This window comes from Astatotilapia calliptera, chromosome 1 (assembly GCF_900246225.1).
Source record: "Astatotilapia calliptera chromosome 1, fAstCal1.2, whole genome shotgun sequence".
NCBI classification, from domain to species: domain Eukaryota; kingdom Metazoa; phylum Chordata; class Actinopteri; order Cichliformes; family Cichlidae; genus Astatotilapia; species Astatotilapia calliptera.
The window spans coordinates 28,262,547-28,290,220 of record NC_039302.1 but is presented as its reverse complement, the minus strand read 5'-3'; the positions used below and the strand labels follow the sequence as shown (position 1 = coordinate 28,290,220).

Genomic DNA, 27,674 nt, shown 5'->3' with positions numbered 1-27,674 from the left:
CTAATAATTCAATAATCTCCCTTATTGAATTAGGATCTGTGAGAATCCTAATCCACTTGTAAATGGGATAAGGAAGGCAAATGATTTGATACTCATGATTGGCAGTTGTCTTAGTAAAGAAGTCTACTCACAGGTGGTGATGTTAAAGTGTGAAATGTGTGCTTTTCTGGGTCACTAGCAGCTGATTAGACTTGCTGAACATAGTTAAACCTTTAGTATAAAGGCACATGCTATACAGATATAAAACATACCATATTTAAAACCTACAAACACTGCACAAGTGTGTCTGCTCAAGTTGCACAAATGCACACATTGAGATGGGTTTCAGCAAGGCCTTGATCACTCCCAAAAGTGTTCGTTATCAGTCCACATTACTCATGAGTATCAACTATCCAAGTTGATTCTCATGAGCTCACAAAGAACTTCCAGAACGTCTACTCTGAGCTGAAAAAAGATCACGAAAAGGTAAAAATAACATAGTCTTCTGTCATTTTTACTTGCTGTCATTGTGGTTGACAGTTGTATTTCTTCCTCTGTCTTTATTTCACTGCACAGTTAATGGTGCTCTCACAGTGCCGGTGTGGGGACGATCCAGGTGTACTTGATATCTTTTACATCCCCTTCCTTTCTGACTCAACTGTTTTCTACATTGCCGGATTGTCTCTCCACTGAATTGTGACGCATGGTATCAGTTTTGCTGTTGCTGCATCTGGAAGCATTCCCATGCAAACCATGATTAACAACAGCCTAAATCACTTGTGCCAAAAGAACCAGCTTCACCCTAGCTGGCGTGCGAAAGCCGCTCCACATGGGCAAGAGTGCAGAGATCAGAACAACATTTTAATGTGGTCTAAATCTTAACAGGGGTGGGGTGTAATAAATAAGTCAGCACCCACAATGCAGATGTCTGAGGACGACACGTGCACAACTGATGGCTGTGCATGGGCTGCAGTATTTTTGAGTATGCTAATAGTAGCTGCTGGTACACTAAATGGTGCTATGAAAAGAAAATGAAAGGGGCTTCTGTTTATTTTACAGCGCGACTCCTGATCAGGCTATAAATGCTCTGAAGAAGTGTGGGGGGTGCTTTTATCTTGTTTCCTTCGAAGTCTCCATTTTTTTTTCTTGCCTTGCTGATGCATGTTTACTGACACTGAATTGCTGCTCTCGACTGATTCTCCAATTAGATTAAAAGCAAATCAAATGAACACACCTTGAAATAAACAGGGTTTTTGTTTATTTCCACTGAAGTGCTCTTCATTGCTGCATGGACTGCAGTAGCTTGTGACTGATTGCAAGGCAGCGCCTTTAGAGCAAATATATTAATTTGATTAGGTACCCCTGCAGACTCCTAAGCAGGCCTTTAAAGGATGCACATCGCTCTTCAAAGCTTCCAAAGAGGCAAAATGCTCTAACAGCAACCATGTTTCTTAGGAAACATTTCAATAAAGTTTCATTAATGTCAGGCCTGTATGGTAGGAACTGCACTCCTGCACCGTCTCTCCTTTAGAGGCAAAGCCAGTTTTCCATCTACCTAATCTATTTGGGAGATGCAGAACCCAGCAAAGCTCAGGACTGCACAAGGGGCTTTCAATGAAATGTAACCAGATTTGTGCTTGCTTCTTAGAAACATAAAAGTATCTTATTGATGGTAACTGTGTTATGTCAACAGAGAGCCTGTGATCGCTTTTGCTTAAATAAATTGCCTTGAGGGAGTGTTTCTCACTGGTATGTTCTTTGGGGGGGGGAAATGTAGCCACGTTATCTTAGGATGACTGCCCACACAGCATTCATCCTGTGTTTATAGACAACGATAAGGTGGGAGAGCTATCAGCAGAGGCATTTCAATGAGGTACAGCTTGCTGAGTTTGGATTTACATGAACATTTTTTTCCACCCCACAGGAGAAAGCATTCTTTATACAAGTCAGTCTCCAATAGTGTCTCCTCAGCTTTTGTCTTTTCTCCCCTCCCCTCCTATATTCTTTAACTTGACTGTTCTTTAAATAGTGGCATGTTTTCCTTTTTTTGTTACACCGAAGAACAAAAGAGCAACAAGAACAAAGAAGCCTTTTGAAATGCCTTAATGCAATTGACCCACTAAGCACAGACTTGTATTAGGTTATCGGTGGCTGAAATCCCTTGTGGCGCGAGACATAAATCACACACGTCAGTCCTCTTTCGTTTTTCTTTTCTTTCTCCCTTCTCCCTCTTTCTGCAGCCTGCTGACTTTTGTGGTAGTTATAGGGCTTGAACCCTGACTAGCCTCTGATGCATTCTATTCCTCATGTGTATATGACATTAATATCATCACTCTGCTTGCGTTTATTTAACAGGAGTGGTGTTAATCCCAATTTTCCTCTTTTTTTTTATGGTTAAAGTCTTTTTTTTTTCTGTTTCCTGAAAAAACCATCCATTTGCTGATGGATTAGGGTTGTAAAATGCCAACAATGGACATGTAGCTTGCTCAGTATTCAGCGATCTATTGTGTTGCCCTTAAACCATTTGTGCTCAAATTTCATCTAATGCAGTTTGTGGATTTCAATTTTTTTTGTTTGGATTCTTTTGTTCTTGATTATCTGATGAGCCGACTAAACACATTATGCTTTAAGACTGCTGGAGGATCGCAGCCTGCGCTTTCTCACTTCTAATGGAAGACCAGGGTAAAATCAAAGTGTAATCCTAGAAGCTCTAGCATCACGGACATTGAGCCAAAGTGGCAGGTGCCTATTATAGCCTCCCTCCATTGCTAATGTTCTCCCTCTGTTCCCACTGATTTGAAGTCGGCTTCATCGCCTGAGAGCCGCAGTGCAGTTCAAGAAGTCTGTTGCTATCTCCTTGGCCACGTCTTATACCTGCCAGAGCTCTGGCAGGTATAAGACGTGGCCAGCCGAAATCTGAACTGTGGAATGAAAGTAATTGAGTGAGTTCTCTCTCTATGCTGCAGACCAGTAAAGGACCTAGATACCACAGGGACATGGCCTAAGCCCGTCAGGTGGCTTTGTGAGATTTATATAGACTTACATCACAGCTTAGCAAAGACCTGATATATGGAGGCACTGCAGTCTTGTGCTGAGGGGGGAATTTTACTTTCATGACAAGTGTGGCTTGGCTGCAGTCTTGACACACCCTGGCATGCCGTAAGGCAGATGGTGTGTCCCCAGGCGACGCCACTGCTCTCTAGCACCCCTCTCCTCAAAGCCCCTTGTTCGTCCTACTGACAAGTAGTCATTAGTGCAGTGGGACAAGAAGAACACATTGGAACAATTTGGATATATTAACCACCTCCTCTGTCCTATCTTGAATTGGACTGCAGGGCTTGTATGATGGCACCAAATAGACTTTATCTGACTGTGAGTAGTTTAGAGATCTCCAAGTGCAAAACAATGACCTGCGTGGGATGAAATTCATAATGTTCTTACCAGCTTATGGATGACAATAAAATACCATACGTGTACACATTACTGGTCTAAAGACCAAAATAATAATAATGATCATATAGTCTACAATTTTCCGTGAGGTATTTATCAAACAGCTCAGTGTCACTCTTTTTAATGAGATTTTGCCTCATAACTCAAAATGAAACTTAACTGATGACCTCGATATATCAGTACTACATAGTTTCATTTGATATTGGTGGGGAGACTGAAAACTAGTTGGTCTGATACTTAAGTTTGGTTTTGAATTAAAAAAAGATGAGTTCACATTCGGTTCTAACTGAAATGCAAACACAAGCAACATGCCGAAAAACCTTTTACTTCCCAGCTTTGAGCCTCATATATACATGCACTTTACCATGCAAATCATTATGACAAGCACTTATGAGCAGGAATGAGAGATCATGATTAATAGTACTGTTAATCACAAGTGTGGATGCATCCCTTTAATCCGTCCAACAGATTTCTTGATTGTAGCTCCAAAACAGAATGTTTTAAATTATTTAAAGGGTTTTTGAAATACTGAAAGCTCCTGCAGATAAGCAGAGAAGAAGAATTCAAGGCCCACTTATCACTGATTGCACATAGCTGTTTTATGTTTGTAGTTTAGGAAGGTAAAATGATGCTTACGTTTGAGTGAAGTGTTTTGCTTTCTCTGCCCACCCGTGCTATGCTACTATCTTTGTTAAACAGCTAACATTTTGAAGCCTTGAACATTAAGCACTGGTAGACTGCAAGACTGATTAATTTAAATTCAAGCTTCTGGCAAAACAAAGGATGGCGTTTGAATCTCAAATGATGGCTTTGGTTTCTATCCACGATCGCATCCATCCCCTCTCTTTCAGAAGTTTTGTGCCCAGCCTTTATTTGTCCTACATTATGTCAACAGGAAAGGCAAAGTATGATGTCATGCATTTGGTGTGGTTCCACGCATTACTCGAGTGATTGCCATTATTTCCTGAAATTTGCTCAAACATCCTTTGGCCCATGATGAAGGTGCATTAAGTGGTAAGGTGATTGAGTTCAAGCAGGGAGCTCTGCTAACACACTGCTAGGAGTAAACATACAGTATAGTATAGTTTTTGCTATGTGAACATGGGAGCTCTAGCTTGTACTCGTACATTGCTGTGCAGTTGTATTGTGTTAAAGTGAATTCATCTGGAGGAAAGCAGTTATGTAAATGAATGATACACCTTTTAAAGTCACTTTAAGAGTCACTCTGCTGCAATAAGTAAACCACAGTAAGATATCTACTGGACTTGTTTGCCATTAAGGAGAATCCAGTTTTTATTAATGAGGGTTACTTATTCTTAGATTTTGGCTGTGTTTGTAGTTTCTGTGTCTGAAGTGGATTTGCCACATAATATGATTACCGATGGCTGTTTTCAAGCAAGAAGGTGCAAGCTGGTAATGATACTGGATCTGATGCATAATTTTAGGGTCTCTTGGGCTGCAAAGATGTCACTTATCAGACTGCCTGAATTTTAATCTCGCTTTTCTGTAAATATGTATATCTTTTGCAGCGCAAAAACAAACCAGGACGATGTTTGTATTGGATTTTTCCCGCTGTTTGAATTCACAGCAGCAAAACATTCAAGGAACCCATAATTATGTTGTGGCAGAAGAAAAGTCCTAGTTATTTTCCCCAAACAGATGGAGAGTGAATACTGAAGAAAGCAGATTTAACTCAGAGTAGCTGCTATGAACACATCCGCGGTGCTTTACTTTCTATGCTATTATAGCCTAATCCACATATAGTGAGGATGATCTGAGCAGGAATATACCTGCCAGCGTTTCCCTGTCACTAAGCAGCTTACAAATTATCCCTAGACAGTGAACTTGCATTTAATACTTGGAAACTTTTCAAGATGTCTTTTTCTTCTTTTTTTTTTAATGTGTGACTGCATTAAATGATACTTAACCTTGATCGATGATGTTAAAATTCCTGCGTTTCTGGCACGAATTTTGAGGGTGTATCTGTGCATTTTCTTCCCTGAGGGTTGGCAGGTGTGTGTGTGTGTGTGTGTGTGTCTGTGTGTGTCTGTGTGTGTCTGTGGCACTCTCATGGGTGGCCTGGATATGGAGTTGGCTTTCGGGGAGTATGCTTTCTCTGCGGCAAAAATGGACAGAGGTTTCTCTCAAAAGAACGCTGGCTCGGTGGAGGCACAGCATGGCGAGCATGAGCCTCAGTCCACCTCCACTCTGCCCCTCCCGCTCCCATCCACCAGATGAGTGATGAGCTTGTTTATAATGAGACCAAATCCCTTCCTGTTACACATGACTCATTGGGTGTAGTGCCAGTCGTACATATTCACACAGTCATTTAGGTGTTTTCTTGTTTGTGCACTGACCTTTAAAAAAAAAAAAAAAAAAAAAAAAGGCCCTTTTACTAACATGTTTTCAGATTACGTAACACGCACTGCCCTGCCCTTCTCTTCTCTTGTAACCACTGATTGGTAGGAGCAGACAGAGGCTCCAGAGAAAAAGTGCGTTTTCTAGCCACTGGTCCAAATGACCTCAGTCACACACCCTTATTAGAGCCAGTGCTCAAGAGGACAGATGGTTCAAATGGGAGTTTATATCCTTTCAAATTCAAGGTCCATAGTTTTGAAGTGGTGTGCTCATAAATGAAGCAAACATTTCAAGGAAAGCAATATCCCCCCAAGGCACTGTACAAGTGGGCTAGCTTTGCTCCCTAAAGGTTTGAGCTGTATTTCTGGGTCTCAGGACATCCACCTAATTGCCATCCACTGCACAAAATGCTCAGCAAAAAAGCAAGACTGCAATTAGCCGTGGCTCACTGCCAGCTCGGGATAAATCTGCCAAATTGTTTCTCTTAAGAAAGTTGAGCAGTTGTGGTCTTCTTTCCTCTACTTTTGAAATGTAGGCCTGTCACAAGGCTATCATATAATTAGGCAAACCAGCAGTAGCAGAGTGTGCTGTAAGGCTAAAAGCTGAGGCATTGTGGCGGTGTGCTGGGGCATGCAGAGGTGGGGCATTATTTATGTATTTCACCCTTTATTCTCTGGCTTGCCTCAGTGGATATTGCTTGGTACTGTCCGGGGCCAAAGTGGTGTCTGTCACAAAGCACCATACTCATGTTGAGTGTTCAGCAGTGTTCCCCGGTTGCTCTTTCAAACTTTTTCTCTCCTTCAACCTGACCTTATTTCTTTTCTTTTTTTTAAAAATCTCCTACAGCTCATTATTCTTGAAGACTACGCGGACCCTTTTGATGCCGAGCAGGCTGGCGGCACTCAGACCACCACAGAAAAAGTGACAACTGAGAACGATGGTTACATGGAGCCATACGAAGCCCAGAAGATGATGGCAGGTAGGTCAACATGTTAAATCTTCTCTCTAGTCACCCTTTTGTGTGTCCGCATGTGTCACATGACTGTTTCTAACCCTCTCCACACCTGCAGTAATCACAAGTTAAGGACTTATTGTAGTGGAGTGGTCATTAATATGCAGTGTGATGAGGTTATATGAATTAATGAAGAGGCTCAGATGCCCTGATGCCATTTTACAAGACAGGTGCAGCAGAGCATAAATGACTAGTGTGTCACAAAAGATGTCAAACCATTTTCAAAAGCTGTGATTTTGCCCATAAGAAAAAAATCATGCAAGGATTTAAATGATGCAATGCTTCTAGGAGAAGGAGATTTTATATGTATATATTTTTCATTGAACTGTGCAGACACGGAGACAACCGCTTGCTGTGATTTCCAGGAAGGCTTTTTTTAAAATTCTCGACAACAATAGCTGTGTGCTAACACAAGAATTTAGTCTAACCACATTCCCCATATGGCTTCGTCACTGCACGTTCATCCTGTGGCTGAGCAAAGCGGTGACAAAGAGCAAGGAATATGCACAAGGAAAAAGAGAACTGAGGAAATATCTTTAAGCAAACAAAACAAGTGGCAGCTGTTTTCCTCTCTTTTACTGACTTTAGTATCCAAGATGAGGATGATGGAAAATATGAATAGCAGATTTGGAACTGTGAATTGACTAAAAGGTATTGTATATGATAGTCCCGATCCACAGACATATGATCCGTATACTGTTTCCTCTAACCAGCCCTTACATTGCTCCATTTGCTACCACGGAGGCAGGACGTGAATGTCTCTGTCCCTCTACAACAATTTTCTTTTAATGGGCCTCCAGACAATCTCTTGTTTTTATCTGTCTTACTGGTTTGACCTCTGGCCGAGTCTTTGCCTCTGCAGAGTACAAAAACTCAGGATAAATCTCCTCTCTCGGAATGAGAAAGCCGTAAAAGGAAAAAAGAAATTTCAACAAGACTTGTGGTATCGCTAGAATCTTGAGCTTATTCCAAGTTCTTGGCTGCTTTATAAATTTTACTTGACACAGCTCTGCATTTGGCTATATTGACAAACAGTTCTATTCTGGCAGTAGCTGTCTGTTTGATTCAATTAAGTTTTCACTTTATTTTTCTGGTCGTTGCTATCTTTGTAACCTGAGGTGGTGTTATTTTCAGGCTTCCTGCTTTCATTTTTTTATATGTATTGATTGCCATTTTTTGGTGGGGTGTTGTATAAAGAGAGCTTTGAAGAGATCTATATATACTTACTGTCTATATTTTAATATTCAAAGTCCTTGGATTGCTATTTCCTCAATGGATGCCATCAGGGACATGAAAGAAGTTATTACATTTAACATACTGGCCACATACAGCGCTGTGCAAAAGTCTTGAACATCCCCTTCGATCGTTTATATTTTGATGCCCAGAAGCGAGATGTTCTTGTGATGCAGTAAAAGCATACCTGGATAGATAAAAAACCCTTGGATTGGCCTCCCCAGAGTCAGGACCTCAACAGTATAGGATCATCTTGACACAGAATGGAACAAAAGCCAAGCAACATCCAAAGAGAAAATACATTTTGACTGCCTTTTAAGAGATGTAGTCATGAAGTCCACTTAAAGAAACCACAAGAAAGCTTCAGGTTCAGGCTGTGTTGAACAGCAGAGGCGATCGTAGCAAATATCAGAAATGTACAAACTCTGTTTTTGCCTTATACCCTGTATTTCCATGTATGTTTGCGGATGTTGCAGTAAATCGCTGCACCTATTCCCCTGGCAAAATATATAAAGAAATTATGGGTGGCTCAAGACCTTTGCACAGAACCAAGTATAGAAGAAACACTGGGGATGAATAATCTTTTTAGTAAATGCTTTCCTCCATATTCACACAGCTACCAAATTCCAGATTCAAACTTGGAAGCTGCACACTACAGCTCCACTGGTACAGTTGGGGGTCAAATGCCTCACCCAAGGGCGTCTCAGAGATATGAGGGTCAGGCTCTTTCACTTTCTCCCACTGTGCAAGGCCGGATGCACGCACCAATGCATCAACATACTGGCTATGCTATAGAGTAATTGCTGCATCTTTCGTTCTGACAGCATCTTAGTCAGGCAGAGCTGCACACTCAGAATTTCATCAGCTAACAGGAGAAGGAGGAACTATTGCACAGACTGCTGTACTCTAGCAAAAGAGGTCCTTTTGACCCTAATTCTGTCTAATTATGTCACTACTGGTTCCACAGATGGGTGCAGATGGACACCAAACCCTAAACATGCCAGCACAACACAAACTTTTCTATTTATGACTGTCAAAGCAAGTTTTAATTATTTAATTACTGCTGGCCAAATTTATACCGTCTATAAAATGGTCTGTCTACCTTCTCATAAAATGGACCGTAACCGTCTCAACTTGCAAACTCAAAGTTGTGTGTAAAATAGTCTCTTATGAAAACATCTTTCCAATTAATTTTAATTCCGTTGTTTTCATTCTAATTCTGTTTGTTTTAAACTTCCATTGTTTTCATTCAAATTCTATTCATTTCATTGAAATTCCGTTGTTTTCATTCAGATGCTGTTGTTTTCATTCAAATTCCGTCGTTTTCATTCAAATTCCGTTGTTTTCATGTCGTTTTCATTCAAATTCTGTCGTTTTCATTCAAATTCCGTTGTTTTCATGTCGTTTTCATTCAGATGCTGTTGTTTTCATTCAGATGCTGTTGTTTTCATTCAAATTCCGTCGTTTTCATGTCGTTTTCATTCAAATTCTGTCGTTTTCATTCAAATTCCGTTGTTTTCATGTCGTTTTCATTCAAATTCCGTTGTTTTCATGTCGTTTTCATTCAAATTCCGTTGTTTTCATGTCGTTTTCATTCAAATTCTGTCGTTTTCATTCAAATTCTGTCGTTTTCATTCAAATTCCGTTGTTTTCATGTCGTTTTCATTCAAATTCTGTCGTTTTCATTCAAATTCCGTCGTTTTCATTCAAATTCCGTCGTTTTCATGTCGTTTTCATTCAAATTCCGTTGTTTTCATTCAAATTCCGTTGTTTTCATGTCGTTTTCATTCAAATTCCGTCGTTTTCATTCAAATTCCGTTGTTTTCATGTCGTTTTCATTCAAATTCTGTCGTTTTCATTCAAATTCCGTTGTTTTCATGTCGTTTTCATTCAGATGCTGTTGTTTTCATTCAAATTCCGTCGTTTTCATTCAAATTCCGTCGTTTTCATTCAAATTCCGTCGTTTTCATGTCGTTTTCATTCAAATTCTGTCGTTTTCATTCAAATTCCGTTGTTTTCATGTCGTTTTCATTCAAATTCCGTCGTTTTCATGTCGTTTTCATTCAAATTCCGTCGTTTTCATTCAAATTCCGTTGTTTTCATGTCGTTTTCATTCAAATTCCATCGTTTTCATTCAAATTCCGTCGTTTTCATGTCGTTTTCATTCAAATTCCGTCGTTTTCATTCAAATTCCGTCGTTTTCATGTCGTTTTCATTCAAATTCCGTCGTTTTCATTCAAATTCCGTCGTTTTCATGTCGTTTTCATTCAAATTCCGTCGTTTTCATTCAAATTCCGTCGTTTTCATTCAAATTCCGTCGTTTTCATGTCGTTTTCATTCAAATTCCGTCGTTTTCATGTCGTTTTCATTCAAATTCCGTCGTTTTCATGTCGTTTTCATTTAAATTCCGTCGTTTTCATTCAAATTCCGTTGTTTTCATGTCGTTTTCATTTAAATTCTGTCGTTTTCATTCAAATTCCGTCGTTTTCATTCAAATTCCGTTGTTTTCATGTCGTTTTCATTCAAATTCCGTCGTTTTCATTCAAATTCCGTCGTTTTCATTCAAATTCCGTTGTTTTCATGTCGTTTTCATTCAAATTCTGTCGTTTTCATTCAAATTCCATTGTTTTCATGTCGTTTTCATTCAGATGCTGTTGTTTTCATTCAAATTCCGTCGTTTTCATTCAAATTCCGTTGTTTTCATGTCGTTTTCATTCAAATTCTGTCGTTTTCATTCAAATTCCGTTGTTTTCATGTCGTTTTCATTCAGATGCTGTCGTTTTCATTCAAATTCCGTTGTTTTCATGTCGTTTTCATTCAAATTCCGTTGTTTTCATGTCGTTTTCATTCAAATTCTGTCGTTTTCATTCAAATTCTGTCGTTTTCATTCAAATTCCGTTGTTTTCATGTCGTTTTCATTCAAATTCTGTCGTTTTCATTCAAATTCTGTCGTTTTCATTCAAATTCCGTCGTTTTCATGTCGTTTTCATTCAAATTCCGTTGTTTTCATTTAAATTCCGTTGTTTTCATGTCGTTTTCATTTAAATTCTGTCGTTTTCATTCAAATTCCGTCGTTTTCATGTCGTTTTCATTTAAATTCTGTCGTTTTCATTCAAATTCCGTCGTTTTCATGTCGTTTTCATTCAAATTCCGTCGTTTTCATTCAAATTCCGTTGTTTTCATGTCGTTTTCATTCAAATTCCGTCGTTTTCATTCAAATTCCGTTGTTTTCATGTCGTTTTCATTTAAATTCCGTCGTTTTCATTCAAATTCCGTCGTTTTCATTCAAATTCCGTCGTTTTCATTCAAATTCCGTTGTTTTCATGTCGTTTTCATTTAAATTCTGTCGTTTTCATTCAAATTCTGTCGTTTTCATTCAAATTCCGTCGTTTTCATTCAAATTCCGTCGTTTTCATGTCGTTTTCATTCAAATTCTGTCGTTTTCATTCAAATTCCGTCGTTTTCATGTCGTTTTCATTCAAATTCTGTCGTTTTCATTCAAATTCCGTCGTTTTCATGTCGTTTTCATTCAAATTCCGTTGTTTTCATTCAAATTCCGTTGTTTTCATGTCGTTTTCATTTAAATTCTGTCGTTTTCATTCAAATTCCGTCGTTTTCATGTCGTTTTCATTTAAATTCTGTCGTTTTCATTCAAATTCCGTCGTTTTCATGTCGTTTTCATTCAAATTCCGTCGTTTTCATTCAAATTCCGTTGTTTTCATGTCGTTTTCATTCAAATTCCGTCGTTTTCATTCAAATTCCGTTGTTTTCATGTCGTTTTCATTTAAATTCCGTCGTTTTCATTCAAATTCCGTCGTTTTCATTCAAATTCCGTTGTTTTCATGTCGTTTTCATTTAAATTCTGTCGTTTTCATTTAAATTCTGTCGTTTTCATTCAAATTCCGTCGTTTTCATTCAAATTCCGTCGTTTTCATTCAAATTCCGTCGTTTTCATGTCGTTTTCATTCAAATTCTGTCGTTTTCATTCAAATTCCGTCGTTTTCATGTCGTTTTCATTCAAATTCTGTCGTTTTCATTCAAATTCTGTCGTTTTCATTCAAATTCCGTCGTTTTCATTCAAATTCCGTCGTTTTCATTCAAATTCTGTCGTTTTCATTCAAATTCCGTTGTTTTCATGTCGTTTTCATTCAAATTCCGTTCATTTCATTTAAATTCCGTCGTTTTCATTCAAATTCCGTCGTTTTCATTCAAATTCCGTCGTTTTCATTCAAATTCCGTCGTTTTCATTTCATTCAAATTCCGTCGTTGTCATTCTAATTCTACTCTTATTCCAATTCTATTGTTTGTTTTAGAATTCTGTTGCTTTCATTCAAACTCTGTTCTATACATTCTAATTCCGTCGTTTTCATTTAAATTCTTTTGTTTTTGATCAAATTCTGTTCTTTTCATTCAAATTCCGTTGTTTTCATTTTAAGAAGTAGACTGAAAATGACTCATCCGCTGACTTTTTAACTGTTTCTTTATAGAAACTGTTTCATCTTAACTGTTTCATCATCTTCTTCTAGCTTTTTATGTGTCTACATGTCTGCGCTCACCTCATTCAGCAGACACACACGTTGGTTCAGTCGAAGTGTGAGCGTTTAATACATTTTCTGATCAGTGACAGTAATTATACTGTAGTGTCTTCAGATAACCTCATTTGAACTGCATAGTTCCTTGTTTTGTGACACAAAAGCCATGTCATAAACACCGGGAACCACAGACTCAGGTATACAATTCCAAGAGTTTGATGACATCTTTAGAGTTTAATCGTTACTTGTGGTTTTGCACAGCTTTGAGTAGAAATTTGGTTGTGATCAGCCAAAAGGCAGCTGTATGAACAACAGCATGACTAAGCGGAAGTTACTTCAAAGACTGGGACATGCCAGCAATTTGAAATATAAGGAAAAGAAGAAGAACATTTGAGCATTGCTGTTATTTTCAGATTGCTCCCTAGAGGTGTATTCTGGTCACCTACATGTGTATGTCTGTGATCACTGTGAGCTCAAATTTGAACACAATTTCTGTGTTAAACTGACCCAGATTTCACTGGTGACAAGTGCTTGGTTTCCAGTTAGGATTTAAAAATGAAAGGGAAGAATTCAGTGGAAAAGTCTGTAGCATCCAAACTCAGAAGAAGCACACTGATCTTCAGTGTCAACAAGACTTTGCGCACCATGAGTTCATTTCGAGGGTCAAGTTTAGAATCAGTTCAACTTTAACATCCTAAGGCAACTGAGGATGAACATAACTTGAACTGTGGTGCGTGTCTTGTTGCTGTGCGCCTACACACAGTGCACTGAAAAGCCTTCACTGTGTCAAAATGGCAACTCTCAAACTTGAGTTGGAGGAAATCCAGCGTACATTACAGATGCACATGTGCAGGTGGTCACAAGTGACAGTGGTAATGGAAGCAGTGCCTGCCTCGAAGATGAGTCCAGTCTATTTTACATCTGCACCCTGATGATCATACCTTGTAATAATGAAAGAAAGTCTCCCCTTATACTATATACTATATAAGGATGCTTATCTTTTACAACTTTGTATCAAAGGCATATTCCACTGACGTGCACATGCATTGATTGTTTTCTTGATCCCTTGCCATTGCTATAAATGAAATTTGAAAGCTTGCACACCTGAAAAAGATTGCTGTATAGATTCTATTATTAAAAAAAGAATTATGTTTTTAACTGGTTTCAAGTGAACTGTTTTGAGACCGGAAGGTGTTATTTTGAAGATACAATTATAATTCCTTAACAACATTCACACCTTAAACACACAAAGACACACATTCAACCTCATAGTGGGAGGTGTGTCATGTAAGGCCTGAGGTGAAGTGCCACAGCCGTTTACATAACAAAGTGTGCATTCCTGCTATTTGTGTGTGTTGGCACGCGCACTGTCGGGTACTGTTGTACGCGTGTGTATGTGTTTGAGACCGAGACCTGTGTGCCTGTGTATGTGCTGTGTGCTCCGTGTCTCTTTTCCCAAGAGCCATCCTTAGTGAGGTTGAGCTGGCTGATTTATGGGCCTACTGGAGGGGCATGTCACAACTTCCTTAACCTGAAAAGCCAGCCCCACCCCCCATAAGCTTCTCCGCACTGGCTGCTGGCAGGGAATCATTGCACCTCCTGTAGTTATGTGAAGATGTGCACAGACACACTGTCTTTATGTTTCCTGCGTGTGTTTCTAGAATGCCTTGAATGTTTGTCATGTCTACACGCGTCAGCCTTTGCATGTGCTATTTCTGTTTGAGAGTAGGAGTCTGTGGTACATGTGTGTATAACCCCAATAGAAGACTATCCCCCCTTATTACTTGTGATATTAATGCTTATTGTGGCATGCAACTAATTTGAATGTTTATGACAAAAAGATGTTTTCCTTTCTAGTATTTCACACCTTCCCCTACAGGTATACACACACATCTCCTCAGCTATTACAGGAAATAGCCTATGACCTAATCATAGGAGGAGTTATTTGGGAAAAGAAAAGCCTGAATAAACCCTTGCAATTTTTTTTAATATTTTTTTTTTAATATTATCTCCTCCACTTGACTCCGTCATACATTATTGTAGCTGTTGAGACTTGTTCCACTGACAAGTACAAGGGGCTGGACTAGTACTGCAGGGCAGCCTGCGTCAAGCTATTTCTCAATGAACACACACACACACACACACACACACACACACACACACACACACACACACACACACACACACACACACACACACTCATCCTCATGCTTCCCAGTCAGCTAGCCAGGCAGACAACCATGTGAGAGATTTCCCACAGTACAGAAGAGGCCTGTTGTGCAAACATCTTGCACGATTGAGCTCTCCTGAGCAAACAAACTCCAGTGCGGCCCACTTGCCAGTCCTCAAACCGTAGCTACACCACACCAAAAATGTGTTTGTATTTGGAGGTATCGTACAAAAATAACCCAGTGTGAAATATTTTATGCTAGTGGTGAATTTATTACACACAGTGTCAAAGTTGTAACCTCAATTTGTCCTCATCCCATCTTTTAGGTCATGCTCTGTCATTTCACAGCATGGGAGTTGTGCAAGAGGGCCAAAATGCCCAAAGCAAAAAAAGAAAAAAAACCTTGATGTTTTTCCATGATGGTTGACTCAGAGTAGATGGGTATTCATTCCTTCTCTTACTCTCTCTCTTTTGTGACTGAAACACATGCCGGGAAAAAGCTCCTAGATTTGGCACCTCATGCACCGCACTCAAAATGCTGTGGAGACCATCCATTGCCAAGGATGATTCATTAGCCATGGAGTTAGTTATTTCAGTTACTCATGATAGTGTGGTGTTAAGCCTCTGTTGCCTCTACAATATAGGTGCCAGGAATATTACCAGTTTAGAACTAGTTTAAGTGGATGAGAGAACATGTTTAGATGTGTCATTGTTGGAGATGGAGAAAGTGAAAGCAAAGAGTTGAAATAAAAGCAAAAGGCAGGAGAAACTAAATCAAAAGAGAGCAACTGTCCATGACAGAAAGTAAAGGGAGTGACAAGAGAAGGAGACCTAGAGGCAAAGACGGTGGGAACAAATTCGTGTTACAGCACCTGTGGGTTACTTTGTGGAGTCTTTTTTTTTTTTTTTAAGGGCAAAGAATGGAAGCATAGTGTGCCAAAAGGTTTCCACCTCCCCCACACTCGGTCATGGCAGTCTAAACTCACCCCAGGCAATGGCAGGTACATGTGGCTGCACATTTCTTGGCCTGTAACACGGCTTTTATTGCCTCAAGCTGTAACTCGAGGGATATCCGGAGCCTGTACTGACAGTGGCACTTTTGTAAAGTGATATGTTTTTTAACATTTCTGGAAGTCCGTGCAATCATTATATGAATTTAGATTCCCAGGAGTGTTTTGTTAGTTTAGCATAAAATGATTCAGCAATTATCCTCTCCGGTTTGGTTTTCTGTTCCTTCACATCAGTCTCGGAGTATTTGAAGAATTACTTAAGAATTACCTCAGCAAAACATTTATGCATTACCCCAGCTGATTATAGGCAGCTATAAATAAGTGCTGACTGCAAGGCCAGTAGCTGTGAACTGGATAGGAAAGTGAATAATTAACACCCTCCTCCTTCTCTTGCACCTTACAAACTACTATTTAAGGGCATTTGGGCCATGTAATTAACTCAAAGCTGCTCTTTTTTTCCTCTCTCTCTATTTTTGTACCAGTTTATATAAAAAAAAAAGTTAAAACATGAAGATTTCCTAACAAATGAGAGAAATGTCTACAACCAGTTTTTGTACTGTGTACTGACTGGAACATTATGATGTGCTGCTAATTTGGGGTAAGAAGTGTAGGTGGATTTCACAACAATGACTAGCAGAAGAACATTCATAGTGAAAAGAAAAATCAAAAGTGAAAGTGCATTACTTTACATTCTCAGGGGTAAACTGTTATAATGAAGCTGTGGAGCCAACAGCACGAGATGTGGGAAACGTTTCCATGCCAGCCAGTTATGTGAGGTCACCAGAGTTCACTGCTTGCACCTCACTAACAAACTTTATCCAGGAGTCTGTATTAATAAAAATAACATCAGTGGCGTCACTCTTTTTAAGTTGTAGTGCAGAAAGATACAGCATGTGTATATGTTTATACTAATATAATCTAATATAATATAATGAGTTTCTATTAAGTTACTTGACCTTCCCCTTCTTCAGTCTGGGACTTGGACACTTTTTAGACATGATTTATTGCAGTGTGTCAAATTAATGTTAGATCGGCAGGACAGGTAATGTTTCCTATTTAGCTCCCACGTTAGCCAATAGCCACTACCATACTGATAACTTAACAGATGGCTTACGTTAGTTGTGTGCGCTGCCCATGTTAGCATTGAAAATGATACAGTTCTTAGACGTTGCTGAAACAGCAGCTTGGCTGACCTCTCGACTGACCTCTCATAACATGCTGTTCGGTGTTGTGCGTATCAACTACTTTTCATGTGTTCGACTGTTAGTGAGGGGAGGGGCTGCGTGCCTGCCTGTTTCCAACCGGGTTCCATAGTTACAGTAACCTTATTTTCAAGGTTTTCTACTGACCACAGAGTCTGTACTTATCCCACTGAGGCTGACTATAATTTATGAGTGTTTATTTAATAGATAACAGCGAAACGGTCCTCTTTTACACTCTGCTCTCTGACTGGTCATTAAGTCTGCACCCCATTCACTGCTGCTTGCCAGATGTTGTCAGAAGCGAGCTACCCATTTATGTCACGTCTTCATGATCCCATGAGAAGTGACTGACAGTTATTACACATTGATCTGACAGGGTGGTACCAAGTGATGCAAAACCAGTCCTTCACAGTCCCAGAGCTGGTGTCAGGTGGTCCTTTTTTGGCTTGGTGCTATTGTTGGGCCCATATTATTTTAACTTTTAAAAATGGTCTTGTCAACAAAATGCGCTGTGTAATAAGAGCAGAGCTGGGTCTTATTTCTAGAAATACTGAACTGTAAAGTGATCCTGCTCAAGAAAGAAACAACATTTAGAGAAGAACTGCAGTTTCATCTAGCTGTTATGTTCAGCGTGGAATGGTTCGGTTTGATGGGTTTCAATATGGTATGCTGGTGTTTTGGGACATAAATTTCCTTTTTCATTATTTCATGAGAACATGAACTACAGATGAATAAAATGTGGAGATTTTCTTTGGTTACTTCTAAGATTTCATTGGTTCTTTGATTCATTTATGAAGCCTTATCCTCACATAAGGAAGATAAATGTCAAGCTCTGCTCAATAATTAGCTTAAACAAAGACACCCACTTTATAAATAGTCTGACTTCCTCCTCTTCCTTGATTCCCTGTGGCTATAATCTCTGGTTTGTTAGAGGAAGTAAAGGCTAAGTTATTTCAAAGAAACACGTGGAAATTTTGCTGTTATTTGAACTGTTGTTCAAATAAAAGGGACGTAACTTTTATCTGATGCTCAGCCGCCAGAATGTGAAAAATGAGCCTCTATTGAACTGTGCGCGGTGCTGAACAACAACACATGCTCAGCAAAATATTTCCTCCCTATACTGGTGTTTTTAAAACAGTTTTTGTGTGCTTCCTTGACTTTGACAGTGACATACAGTCCAGCAGGTTATGGCTATGTGGTTTTGTGTATGTGTAAGTGTGTCTCTGGCCTGCTGGATAATGGCCAGCAGCCTCCGTGGTGTGGATGGTCATTTGGCAGAGCTGAGGAACGGAAGGTGTAGGAGGTGGGAGGAGAAGGGAAGAACAGGAAGACTGACGACTTATTGATGAAATGAGAAATCTCTAGCTCAGCCTGATAACCTCCCTCCCTCTCACTTAGTGATGAATGGCATCCAGCACTGGAGCTCAAGCAGCTCACACATGGCTTTGTGCACGTTGGTGCTGCATTTGTCGATATATATTCTACATTTCCATTAGATATTCACACGCGGTGATGAGAGAACAGCATTTCAATTAGCCGTTGGTGTTTCGCTCGGTAAATACAAAAGCAAAAATATCTGACGACATGAACTTTCTTTCTTATTCTTTTAAATTTGATAGATTCAATGATTCAGCGGTTCACTGAAAAAGCAGCAGTAGGTTAGTCAATATTGAAAATAACTGAGTTACTCCAACGTCACTCATCCATAAATCACATGATGTTGTTTGGCTTTTGATGAAAACATGATGAAATCGTTACTTATGTAAGAGCCGATTCCTAGAGCCAAGCAGGTTTTTGAAATGAAAAGTGAGGAGGTAACGTGACTTTCACATTACAGTTCTGGTATGAAAACCACTATATAGACGCCCTTATCATGCTTTCTGTGATGATGTCACTTGAGCGTAATTTGGTCCGTCGAGGAAATATTTATATATAACTGCAGTTATTGTTATTATTGTGTTTTATGGTCACACACTACAACTGGTATGACAATGAATGATTTTTAACAAGCTTGCAGATGGACATAGACACAAAGGCACCAAAATTAGCAGCACGTCTGCAAGGAAGCAATGGGTACTGGCAAGAGAGTTCTCTCAGGCCTCTGATATCCCACTGAGTCGGTCTGTGCCAAGCCAAGGATGGCAGACCCACTATCCAGACCCACTATCCATCCGTCACAGCTGAGTGGATTGGGAGGGGGGTAAGGAGTAGAGATGAGGGACTGGGCAACCGCTATGGCGCAGGTTGGAGGTGCTGAAGTCATTCATTTTAAAGGTAAGATTAATGACACCATTAATCCATGTCTGGGCCACTGCAGAGGAGGACAGGGCAGAATTCATACCCGCTGCTGGCTACCTGGGGCCTGCGGCACACATGCATGAGCTCTGCTAATGCACGCGTGCATGCACAGAGGCTGCTCTCGTGCGCTCCTTAACACTTTTCACTGAGTCATTTTATATGTCAAGTAGCCATTTGCCCTGAAGTGGTGAAGGAACTTCAGGCTGTAGTTTGTGTCCTTGTTGGAGGCAGTTACTTTATGGGAGTTATTGGTCTGATTTTTATTGGCTGGCTGTTGAGAGAACAAGCGAGAGCATGACAGACTCACTGAATTACTAATAGACAAACTGATAGCACCAACCTCACCTCAGACCTGTGTGTGTGTGTGTGTGTGTGTGTGTGTGTGTGTGTGTGTGTGTGTGTGTGTCTGTGTGTGTGTGTGTGTGGTTTTTTGGTTTTTTTTCTCTGCGGAATCGACGGTTGAGCTAGAGTGGAAATCGGCCTGTTGACACTCTGGTGTGACAGGGAGCATTTAGGTGTGAGTATGTGCGAGTGGGCGGCTAGCACTCTGCAGCTGTTGAAGGACACGAAAAGAACAGATGGGGAACCAACAAAAAAAAACTGGAAAGACTGGAACACTCGGCACTCACAGGGATGCAAATGTACAATATACTTAAGCCAGTACAAAACATTTAAAGGCATAGAAGGCTCTGCTTCTTTTTTCTTTTTTGTATGACAGAAAGATTCAAAATGTGCCTCATTAGTTTATTAGTTTCAGTGGCATGAATTTTGAGGTGATAGTGTGTGAATGTTCATAAATCTCATAAAGTAGAAAGCCAGTCTCAGAGTGTTACAGTTTGTGTTTGTCACTTTTGTAACTGTACAGTTCAAGCCGTGCTCGCGTGCAGTTTAAGCTCACCTCCACATTCACCTGACTTTAGGTGAATGTGTTTTAAGGACAGCGAAAGAATGAAACAGAGGAAGGAGATGCTCTGCAGTGCATACAAAAGAACAGCTTTATAGTGTCTGAAATTTCATTCAAGCTCCAGTTCTGATGTCTCACATCAGATATTTCACCAAACCACCCAGAATGTCTCAGGCTCATTTCATTAGAGACTTAGAAAAATGAGAAATATTGCGATTACATTTTTTCTGGCACTTTAAATTTCTTATATACAGTGTTACTACTCACTGTTGTTTCTGGGTGAAACGGGTTATTTTTATATCTGATTGCTCGCGCTTGTCTGTGTGAGCAGTGCAGTCCGAAGACACTTGGCCGGTAACTGCTGTTTCATTGTGATTAATGCAGGTGGAGAGGCCCGTTGACAAAAAGGTTTGGATTCAGAGGGTTTGAAGTGCCAGCATACTTCTTCTCTCCTTTTCTTTCTGCCTTCTTTGTCTTGTTTTTTGCTCTAGTATTCACCTCATGGTTTTTCAGGTTCTTGCTATCATCTAGCCAGGAGGCAGAAGTCTGGGACATTCCTGTTGTCCCTGTGATAGACAATGGATTAAGCTCCTTTATAATAAGCCTTGTTGTCTTGTAAAATAACCCAGCTTTTTTTTTCCTTCCCTGGAAGCCAATTTACTGGTGACATTTATTCAGGAATGACCTTCTCCGGATTTGTCTTCCACAGACACACGCCGTTATCTCCCCTAGCAGAGTAATCCAGCTATTATTGTAGCTTGATTTAAACATTTACCCTTTCCTTTTTTTTAGTTTTTATGTCTTCACGTCTTTGTGCTGAACAATGAATACGTGTGTACTATTTCTATTAATGCTGTATCACCTAACAGTCATTTTGGCTCCAGCGCATCTGTTCTGCTTTGCTCCGTTCGGCTCACGAGCACGTGATGTCAGAGTCCCTCTTCTTTATAGAAGATGCCATCCTAAACTTGAGGTGACTAATTAAAATAAGGAACCAGCACTATAAAGACACAAGGGAGATTATAACCTTATCAGAGCATGTCAAGTGTGTGTTCTAAGATTCGAGATCCAATTAGCCAGATGGATGGTTACAGCATAACACGCTCTCCTGTGCATACATTCCCATCTGCATGTTTTAAGCCTGGTGCTGGGGAAAAAAAATCTTTTTAGGTCTTTAAAACTGCAAGTTTTTGTAGCAAACATTTAAATCAGAATGAGAATACTTTAATAAACCCTAAGGAAATTATGTGGGTTACTGTTGCTCCAAGACAGTAACAGTAACAGACTAAACTAATTAAATAATACAATATATTACAAAGTTTACAAATTTAAGAAATGGCACTAATATATACAAATCACTCAATTCTAAATATCAAGAATATTTCAGTAGTGAAATATATAACATTGACATTTAACTCTAACCTGTGAACTTTGCACACACTCTACAGTAAAATAATAAATGACAGAGTGTAACTATTGCAGTGTTTACAGTGTGTTAGGTGGAGGAGTTGTACAGGGAGATGGCCACGAGCAGGAACAATTTCCTGTGTCGTTCAGTGGTGCTTTTTGGTAATCTCAGTCTGTCACTGAACATGCTCCTTTGACTAGCCAGCACGTCATGGAGTGGGTGGGAGCTATTTTCCAGCATTGTCCTTATCTTGGACAACATCCGCCTCTCAGACACCACCCTAAGGGAGTCCAGCTCCATCCCCACAACATTACTGGCCTTGCGGATCAGTTTATTGAGTCTGTTGGCATCTGCGACCCTCAACCTGCTGCCCCAGCATGCAACAGCATAGAGGATGGCACTGGCCACAACAGACTCGTAAAAAATCCTCAATATTGTCTGACAGATGCTGAAAGACCTCAGAAAATAGAGACGACTCTGGCCCTTCCTGTAGAGTCCAGTGGTGTTTTTAACCCAGTCAAGTTTAGTGTCTATGTACACTCAAAGATATTTATAGTCTTCCACAATGTCCACATTGACCCCCTGGATTGAAACAGGGGTCAAGGTTTTCCAGAAAAAGAAAAGATACACATTTGCAGCTATAAGACCAACACTAGCATTTAAACGTGGCCTTGGGAGACTATGGCAGCTGTTGTTGTGTCTTAAATCTTTTTTTTTTTTTTTAAAGATGAAATATTTCACACAGGCAATCTGTGACCTTTTCCCCTCATTACTGATTCCATCAGGAGGATAATTGCTCTTTGGAAAGCCTAATATTTGTCATTACGGGACAAAATTCAGAGTTTGGTGTTCTTTCTCTCTAGGTCTGTAGCACACCCTACTCTCTTTGTTCACATCCCATCTTATCAATCACACAGTGCGATCGTGGGTGCAATGAGGTAAGGCGCTGGGTCTGCCCGGGGCCCGGCTGGTGGGTATGGGTTGTAATAGTTTGGTGCAGCCTGTTAATTTGATACGGTGTGTGGCTGAGGAGCCTCATTAAGGGCAGCAGCTCACCGAAGGAAATGCGGCTCTCCATCACCAGCAGGACACCACTGGCAAGAGCAAAATGGGATGGAGGTAAATAGATGGAGGAAAGGAAGAGACATCATTTGGAAAGAGGATGAAAGTGAAGGAGAAAAGACTCTAGGTCTGACAGTATTAAAACAGCAAACATAAGTGGAGAAGCAATGGGGACACTGAAGGGGCACTGATATACTCTCATCCATAGACCATAAATACTCCATTCAGAAAGGAGTTGTTGTTGTTTTTTTTTGTTTTTTTTAATAAACCTTACACACAGTTTTCCCCAGAATAGTTTACCTGTCATTTAGACTAAAATAAATCTTTGAGATGAAAGTCAGAAAGTATACTCGAGGCTGTCATCCGCTTTTTATTCTCAACGGCATTGTTGGTTTAGAGAGAGTGTGGGAGGCTGAGTGTTTGTGACAGTAGAGAAGCAGAAGAAATGGCACAGGATTGCTATCACCAGCCAACCAGAATGAGTATGAAGATGGAGGCTGAGAGAGGGGAAAAAAATATTGGAGAAACAAATAAGAGGAGAGAAGAGGCAAGGAAGCAGAGAATGAGGTAGTACAGCGAGAGAGGTTCATTTCCATTCAAGCATTGCATTTTGTCGCCTGCTCTGTGCACCAGTGTGGTCTCACTTTTTTTTGTAGCACAGAGGAGATGAGATGCAGCCACGGACAGAGTGAATTATTAATGTAAAAATCTCCTTCTCCACCGAATCCAATAAGTTGCCTATGATTTGGCTGTCAGAAAGATTGGTGGTCTGGATAAGGGAAACTCGTGGATGTCGAGCCTTGAGTTCTCCTCCCCAGGTAATTGACTCGTGCGCTGTATTGACTTTCTGGTGGTGGTGATTAAGGGAGCTGGGGCCAGACTTGAGCACAGACTCGGGAGGGTGGGACCTCACAGCAAGCGTATCCCTTGTGGCCCTTGCCCAGAGCAACAGGGTCATGGTTAACCCACATCTCAGTGATCTGAAAATACTGATGCAGGTGAGTGGATACTTGGAACTGAAGTAGTGTCTTTGCTTTTGCTTCTTCTGCTGTGTTCTTCTCTCACGCATCCTTACTTCTTATGTTAGGTTATTCAATCTTCAAAACTAAATGGGAAAGAGGACACATTCCTTCAGTCTGGGTAGTTTCATATTTAGCTTCCTACAAACTATTTTGCAGTGAAATTGATTTCCTTCTAACAGCTGCTTCTTTTCACAGTTTTATTCCCATTTTATTAGGTGTATATATTTGACTGTGGAGCGATAATTTGATTTGTTTTCTATTTTTATGTTTCTAAAACACAGGTTTGCTATTCTTCAAAGCACACAATTTTCCTGTCTTTGTAGCACAGTTTGAATTTATGAGTTGTACTTAGCTTGTGCAACATTTTGATTCAAAACATGTCTTCTCCATTGCATATGTCTTTCTCCTTTTTTCCATAGCTGTCTATCTTTTGTCAGGGAGTATATCAGAAAAAGAAAGCGAGTCAGAGTGGGTTGTGGGTTGTGAAGTTACCTCAGAGAAATCCAGCAGGAGCTAGAAGCTGACCGCTGTTCATGTGGGATCACTACAGGGGATAAAGCACTGGCTGGTTGACCTGGAGTCGTCCCTGGCGGACAGTTAGGCTACCTGATTGTACTGGTTCATGCCTTCACAATACAGAATGACAATAGATTTTTTTGGGACTGAAAAACAGGAACTGAAGCTACACATTGTAAGTTCTTTTTTTCTTTTTTAGTTTTAGGAAAAACTAAAGGTATAGTTGTCCATATTCATCCCTTTCTTTTCTGAGTTACAGAAGCCTGTGGTGCTTTTTACAGAAGAGCATTTGCATTTCAAATGACCATTGTCCAAATCTCTAAACAATCAAAGTTCAGTATAATCATGACATCATTAATACCAAGCTGACAGTTATCCTCTCAGATTACGGCATCTTTTAACCTGTGTTTATTTTCTCTCTGTATGATTAATGCCACTTCAGATTTCAGAGTCAGTGCCCTGTTAGGGATAACGCAACCTCACAGTCTCTGGTTTGGTCTTAAAACAACATCAGTCTAACTTCCAGCATATATGTGTCCTTGTTTAACCAGCCAGATGTGTCATCTGTGATCTGACTCATCCTCTGAAGAATCGTGGCCAGTCTTCACTTTACTGTTGGTTAGCCAGTGAGCAAGCATGGCTGAACACACACACACACACACGGACCTTCCTTTTAACCTTCATGGCGTCACTTGCTCTTGAGTTACTGCCACTCGCTGTTAGTAAATTGGATCTGCACTGGCAAACACGGCACATGCCTTAGTCTATTATAAATCACTGCTTTTGTTTACATCCTAAGAATCAGAACATGTTATAGTCCGTCATGTTGGAAGCCTACTCAGAGGTGTGGCAGTTGTGATGTTTTACATTGACCTGATAGGATGTGAATTTAAGTCTTGTCTAAATACTACTGCATTGTATTGTCAGGAGACAGATTTTGATGATGTACCTTTGAGCACTGGTATATCTTCAGTCTACATAACCTTCCCTGTATTGTAACCTAAAATGGACATTATTAAAAATTATATATAGTTGATATAATAGAGGTAGTTGACTCCCCCAGATTCTTTACCTATGAATAAAACAGGAGCATATTGGAACTTTTTACAACAGAGCCACAGACACACCAAATATTATACACAGAATCCTATATCCTGTCTTGAAATATTGTCAAAGCATATTTGTATTAAGCAGTATCAGCCTGCGTTATATTTGGGCTTGTGCGTGGCTCGGACACTGTTCATGATGACGAGCACCTAAAGCGTTGGGCTTGAAGGAGTAAAAGTGAAGAGAGTGGCAATAAATATCCCAAAAACCACAACTAGTGACATTTCCGATTTTCAGGCCTCGCTGACAGCAGGAAATCCTCCATCCTGTTAAGTGTGGCTTTATGGTGCGCCTTTCACTGCTCGAGCAGTCACCAATCACCCAGAGCCAAAGAGACACATCCAGTGCAGCAACGTGTGTGTTAAAATGGTCCTCAGGTGCACAAGAATCAATTTGCACTGTGCCCACGTCAGTTGGTTTTTTGATGTGGTGTTTTTATTTGGGGTATTTATTTTTCCAGTGATACTTACAGACATGATGCTTGATAATGCAACCATTTCACCCTTTTCATATGTGCAAGCACATCAGTATTGTGTGCTTAGTGCTCCTGAATGTGAGTGAAGAAAACCTCTTCACAGTGCTGTTTTCTGCAGGCAGTAATTTCATTATCAGACCTCAGAGCTCATTAAACCCAAGCAGATGTGGCAGACAGAGATGTGTTGCTTACACAAGGCAGCAGGTGAATTAGAGACCAGTCTAAGTAGCATGTGCTGTATGTCTGTGTCTCAATACAGTCTAGATAAGATTAAATGTTAATTAGAATATGTTTAATAGTTGAAATACATTTTTAAACGTTTAATAAGTCAAGCCTATGTTAGGAAAAATGATAGTAAACATTGAATTATTCTTTCTTTATTTAATGAATTGTAACAGCTTTACATTTATTATTTACATTGTCTTATTTTTATGAAAACACTATCATTAATCATATTTAAATCACAAGTCTTGCAAAAAAATGTTTATTAACACATCACATTTGCATCTTATGATATCACATAAGCAGCGTGAAATTTCTTTCTGATGAAAAATGGATTCTGCCATGAAGTTCATTTGAAAGTGAGATTAAAGAGTAATTACAACTTCACATCCAGTGATTATTGCCTCGTGAATATAATCAATATCTTTGTTTACTCAGGACAATTCCAGTGCCTGTTTTGCTTCTTGCTCTGATTGAGTGGGGTGATTGGGACCATGTTATTATTCATGATGATGCCAGAGTATCTCAGTAGGCTGAGCATATGTGCTTTCTTTTGAACTTTTATCATTAAGATAAATGACTGAGATTAGTTAGAAAGGCGTTAGGCTTTCCTTTAGAGTTTCCAAAGGTGGGAAGTTTTTTGCATTCCACCAGAGTGGATCCATTGCCAGTAAAGTGAAACATTTAAGACCTGCCACTCTCAGAAATTCAGAAGTAAATGATTAACCGATTCCACTCAGTTGTTCCATTATTTCCTCGTCTGTTCATATGCGCTCGTGTTGCACTCACTGAAAAACAAAGCAAAGGTATTCATTACTTTCAACCCCTCCATCTCAGGGTTAACCCTCCACTGCCCTGCATAAGTCCACAGATGTCTGGCCTCACCGTGCTCCTCTCTGCTCCCGCTCAGTGCTCCGTCAGCAGGCCCACGTGTCACTGTCAGTGGGTCACTAGCAGGGCATCCAGGCTTGGACTCCAAGCCCATCAACACCTCCCTGGGGTCCCCGAGGCCACCTGCAGACTATCTGTGCCAGGTCAAGCCAGGCCAGTCGTGGGGTCGAATGGAGGTGGACTATGTCCTGAGGAAAAAGCCGAAGAAGGAGCAGAAGCTCTGCCCTGCTTAGAGCATATGGTCTTCCCAGCTATCCTGGAGCCTGTTGGTCACCTCTGAATGGAACCCCTCACAAAAGCAGGCTTTGTCAGTGTGTGCGCCGTAGTGAAGCTGTGCCTGTCCTTCTTTTTGGCAGAGACCTGCTGCTCGGTGGGCACTGGGACACGAGAATGAGCAAAGAACAGCTGGCCCATTCAGAGCAGACTGCTGCCCCACAGGAAACCCTCTCCATATCCTCTCTGCCTAGCTCATCAGCACCCACAAACACACAGAGGAGACTTGGCTCTATTTCTTTCCCTTCTCACTCCATTCTTTTTGCTGCCTTTGTGTCCCCTGGCTGCCTTCTCAGTTTGGATTTAGCAAATAGAATAAACAGGACAGATAAAGCAGACTGAAGTGAACAACTTCAGTCAAAACGATTCTCCACACCAAAGGCTGGTGGTGCATAGTAATTTTAAGTTAACTGCAAGTATCAAAGAACATTATGCGTGCGATTTCTGCCTATGGACATGGTGTTGGTGCTAGTCAGAGAACGGTGAGACTCACTCGACAAGAGAATGAAGTTGTGTACAATGCTTTTTGTATGTGATGTCGTTAATTAGA

The 27,674-nt window shown here is 40.3% G+C and overlaps 1 protein-coding gene across 4 annotated transcripts in view; it reads left to right on the top strand.

Annotated features, from left to right (window-relative positions):
• Window positions 1-27,674, top strand: part of shf (Src homology 2 domain containing F) — a 92,964-nt gene that overhangs the window by 8,774 nt on the left and 56,516 nt on the right. For all 4 annotated transcript variants that reach the window (XM_026172887.1, XM_026172880.1, XM_026172895.1 and 1 more), the window contains exon 2: window positions 6,634-6,766. In XM_026172887.1, the coding sequence (XP_026028672.1) occupies window positions 6,634-6,766 (133 nt within the window). The remainder of the gene's footprint in view (window positions 1-6,633; window positions 6,767-27,674) is intronic.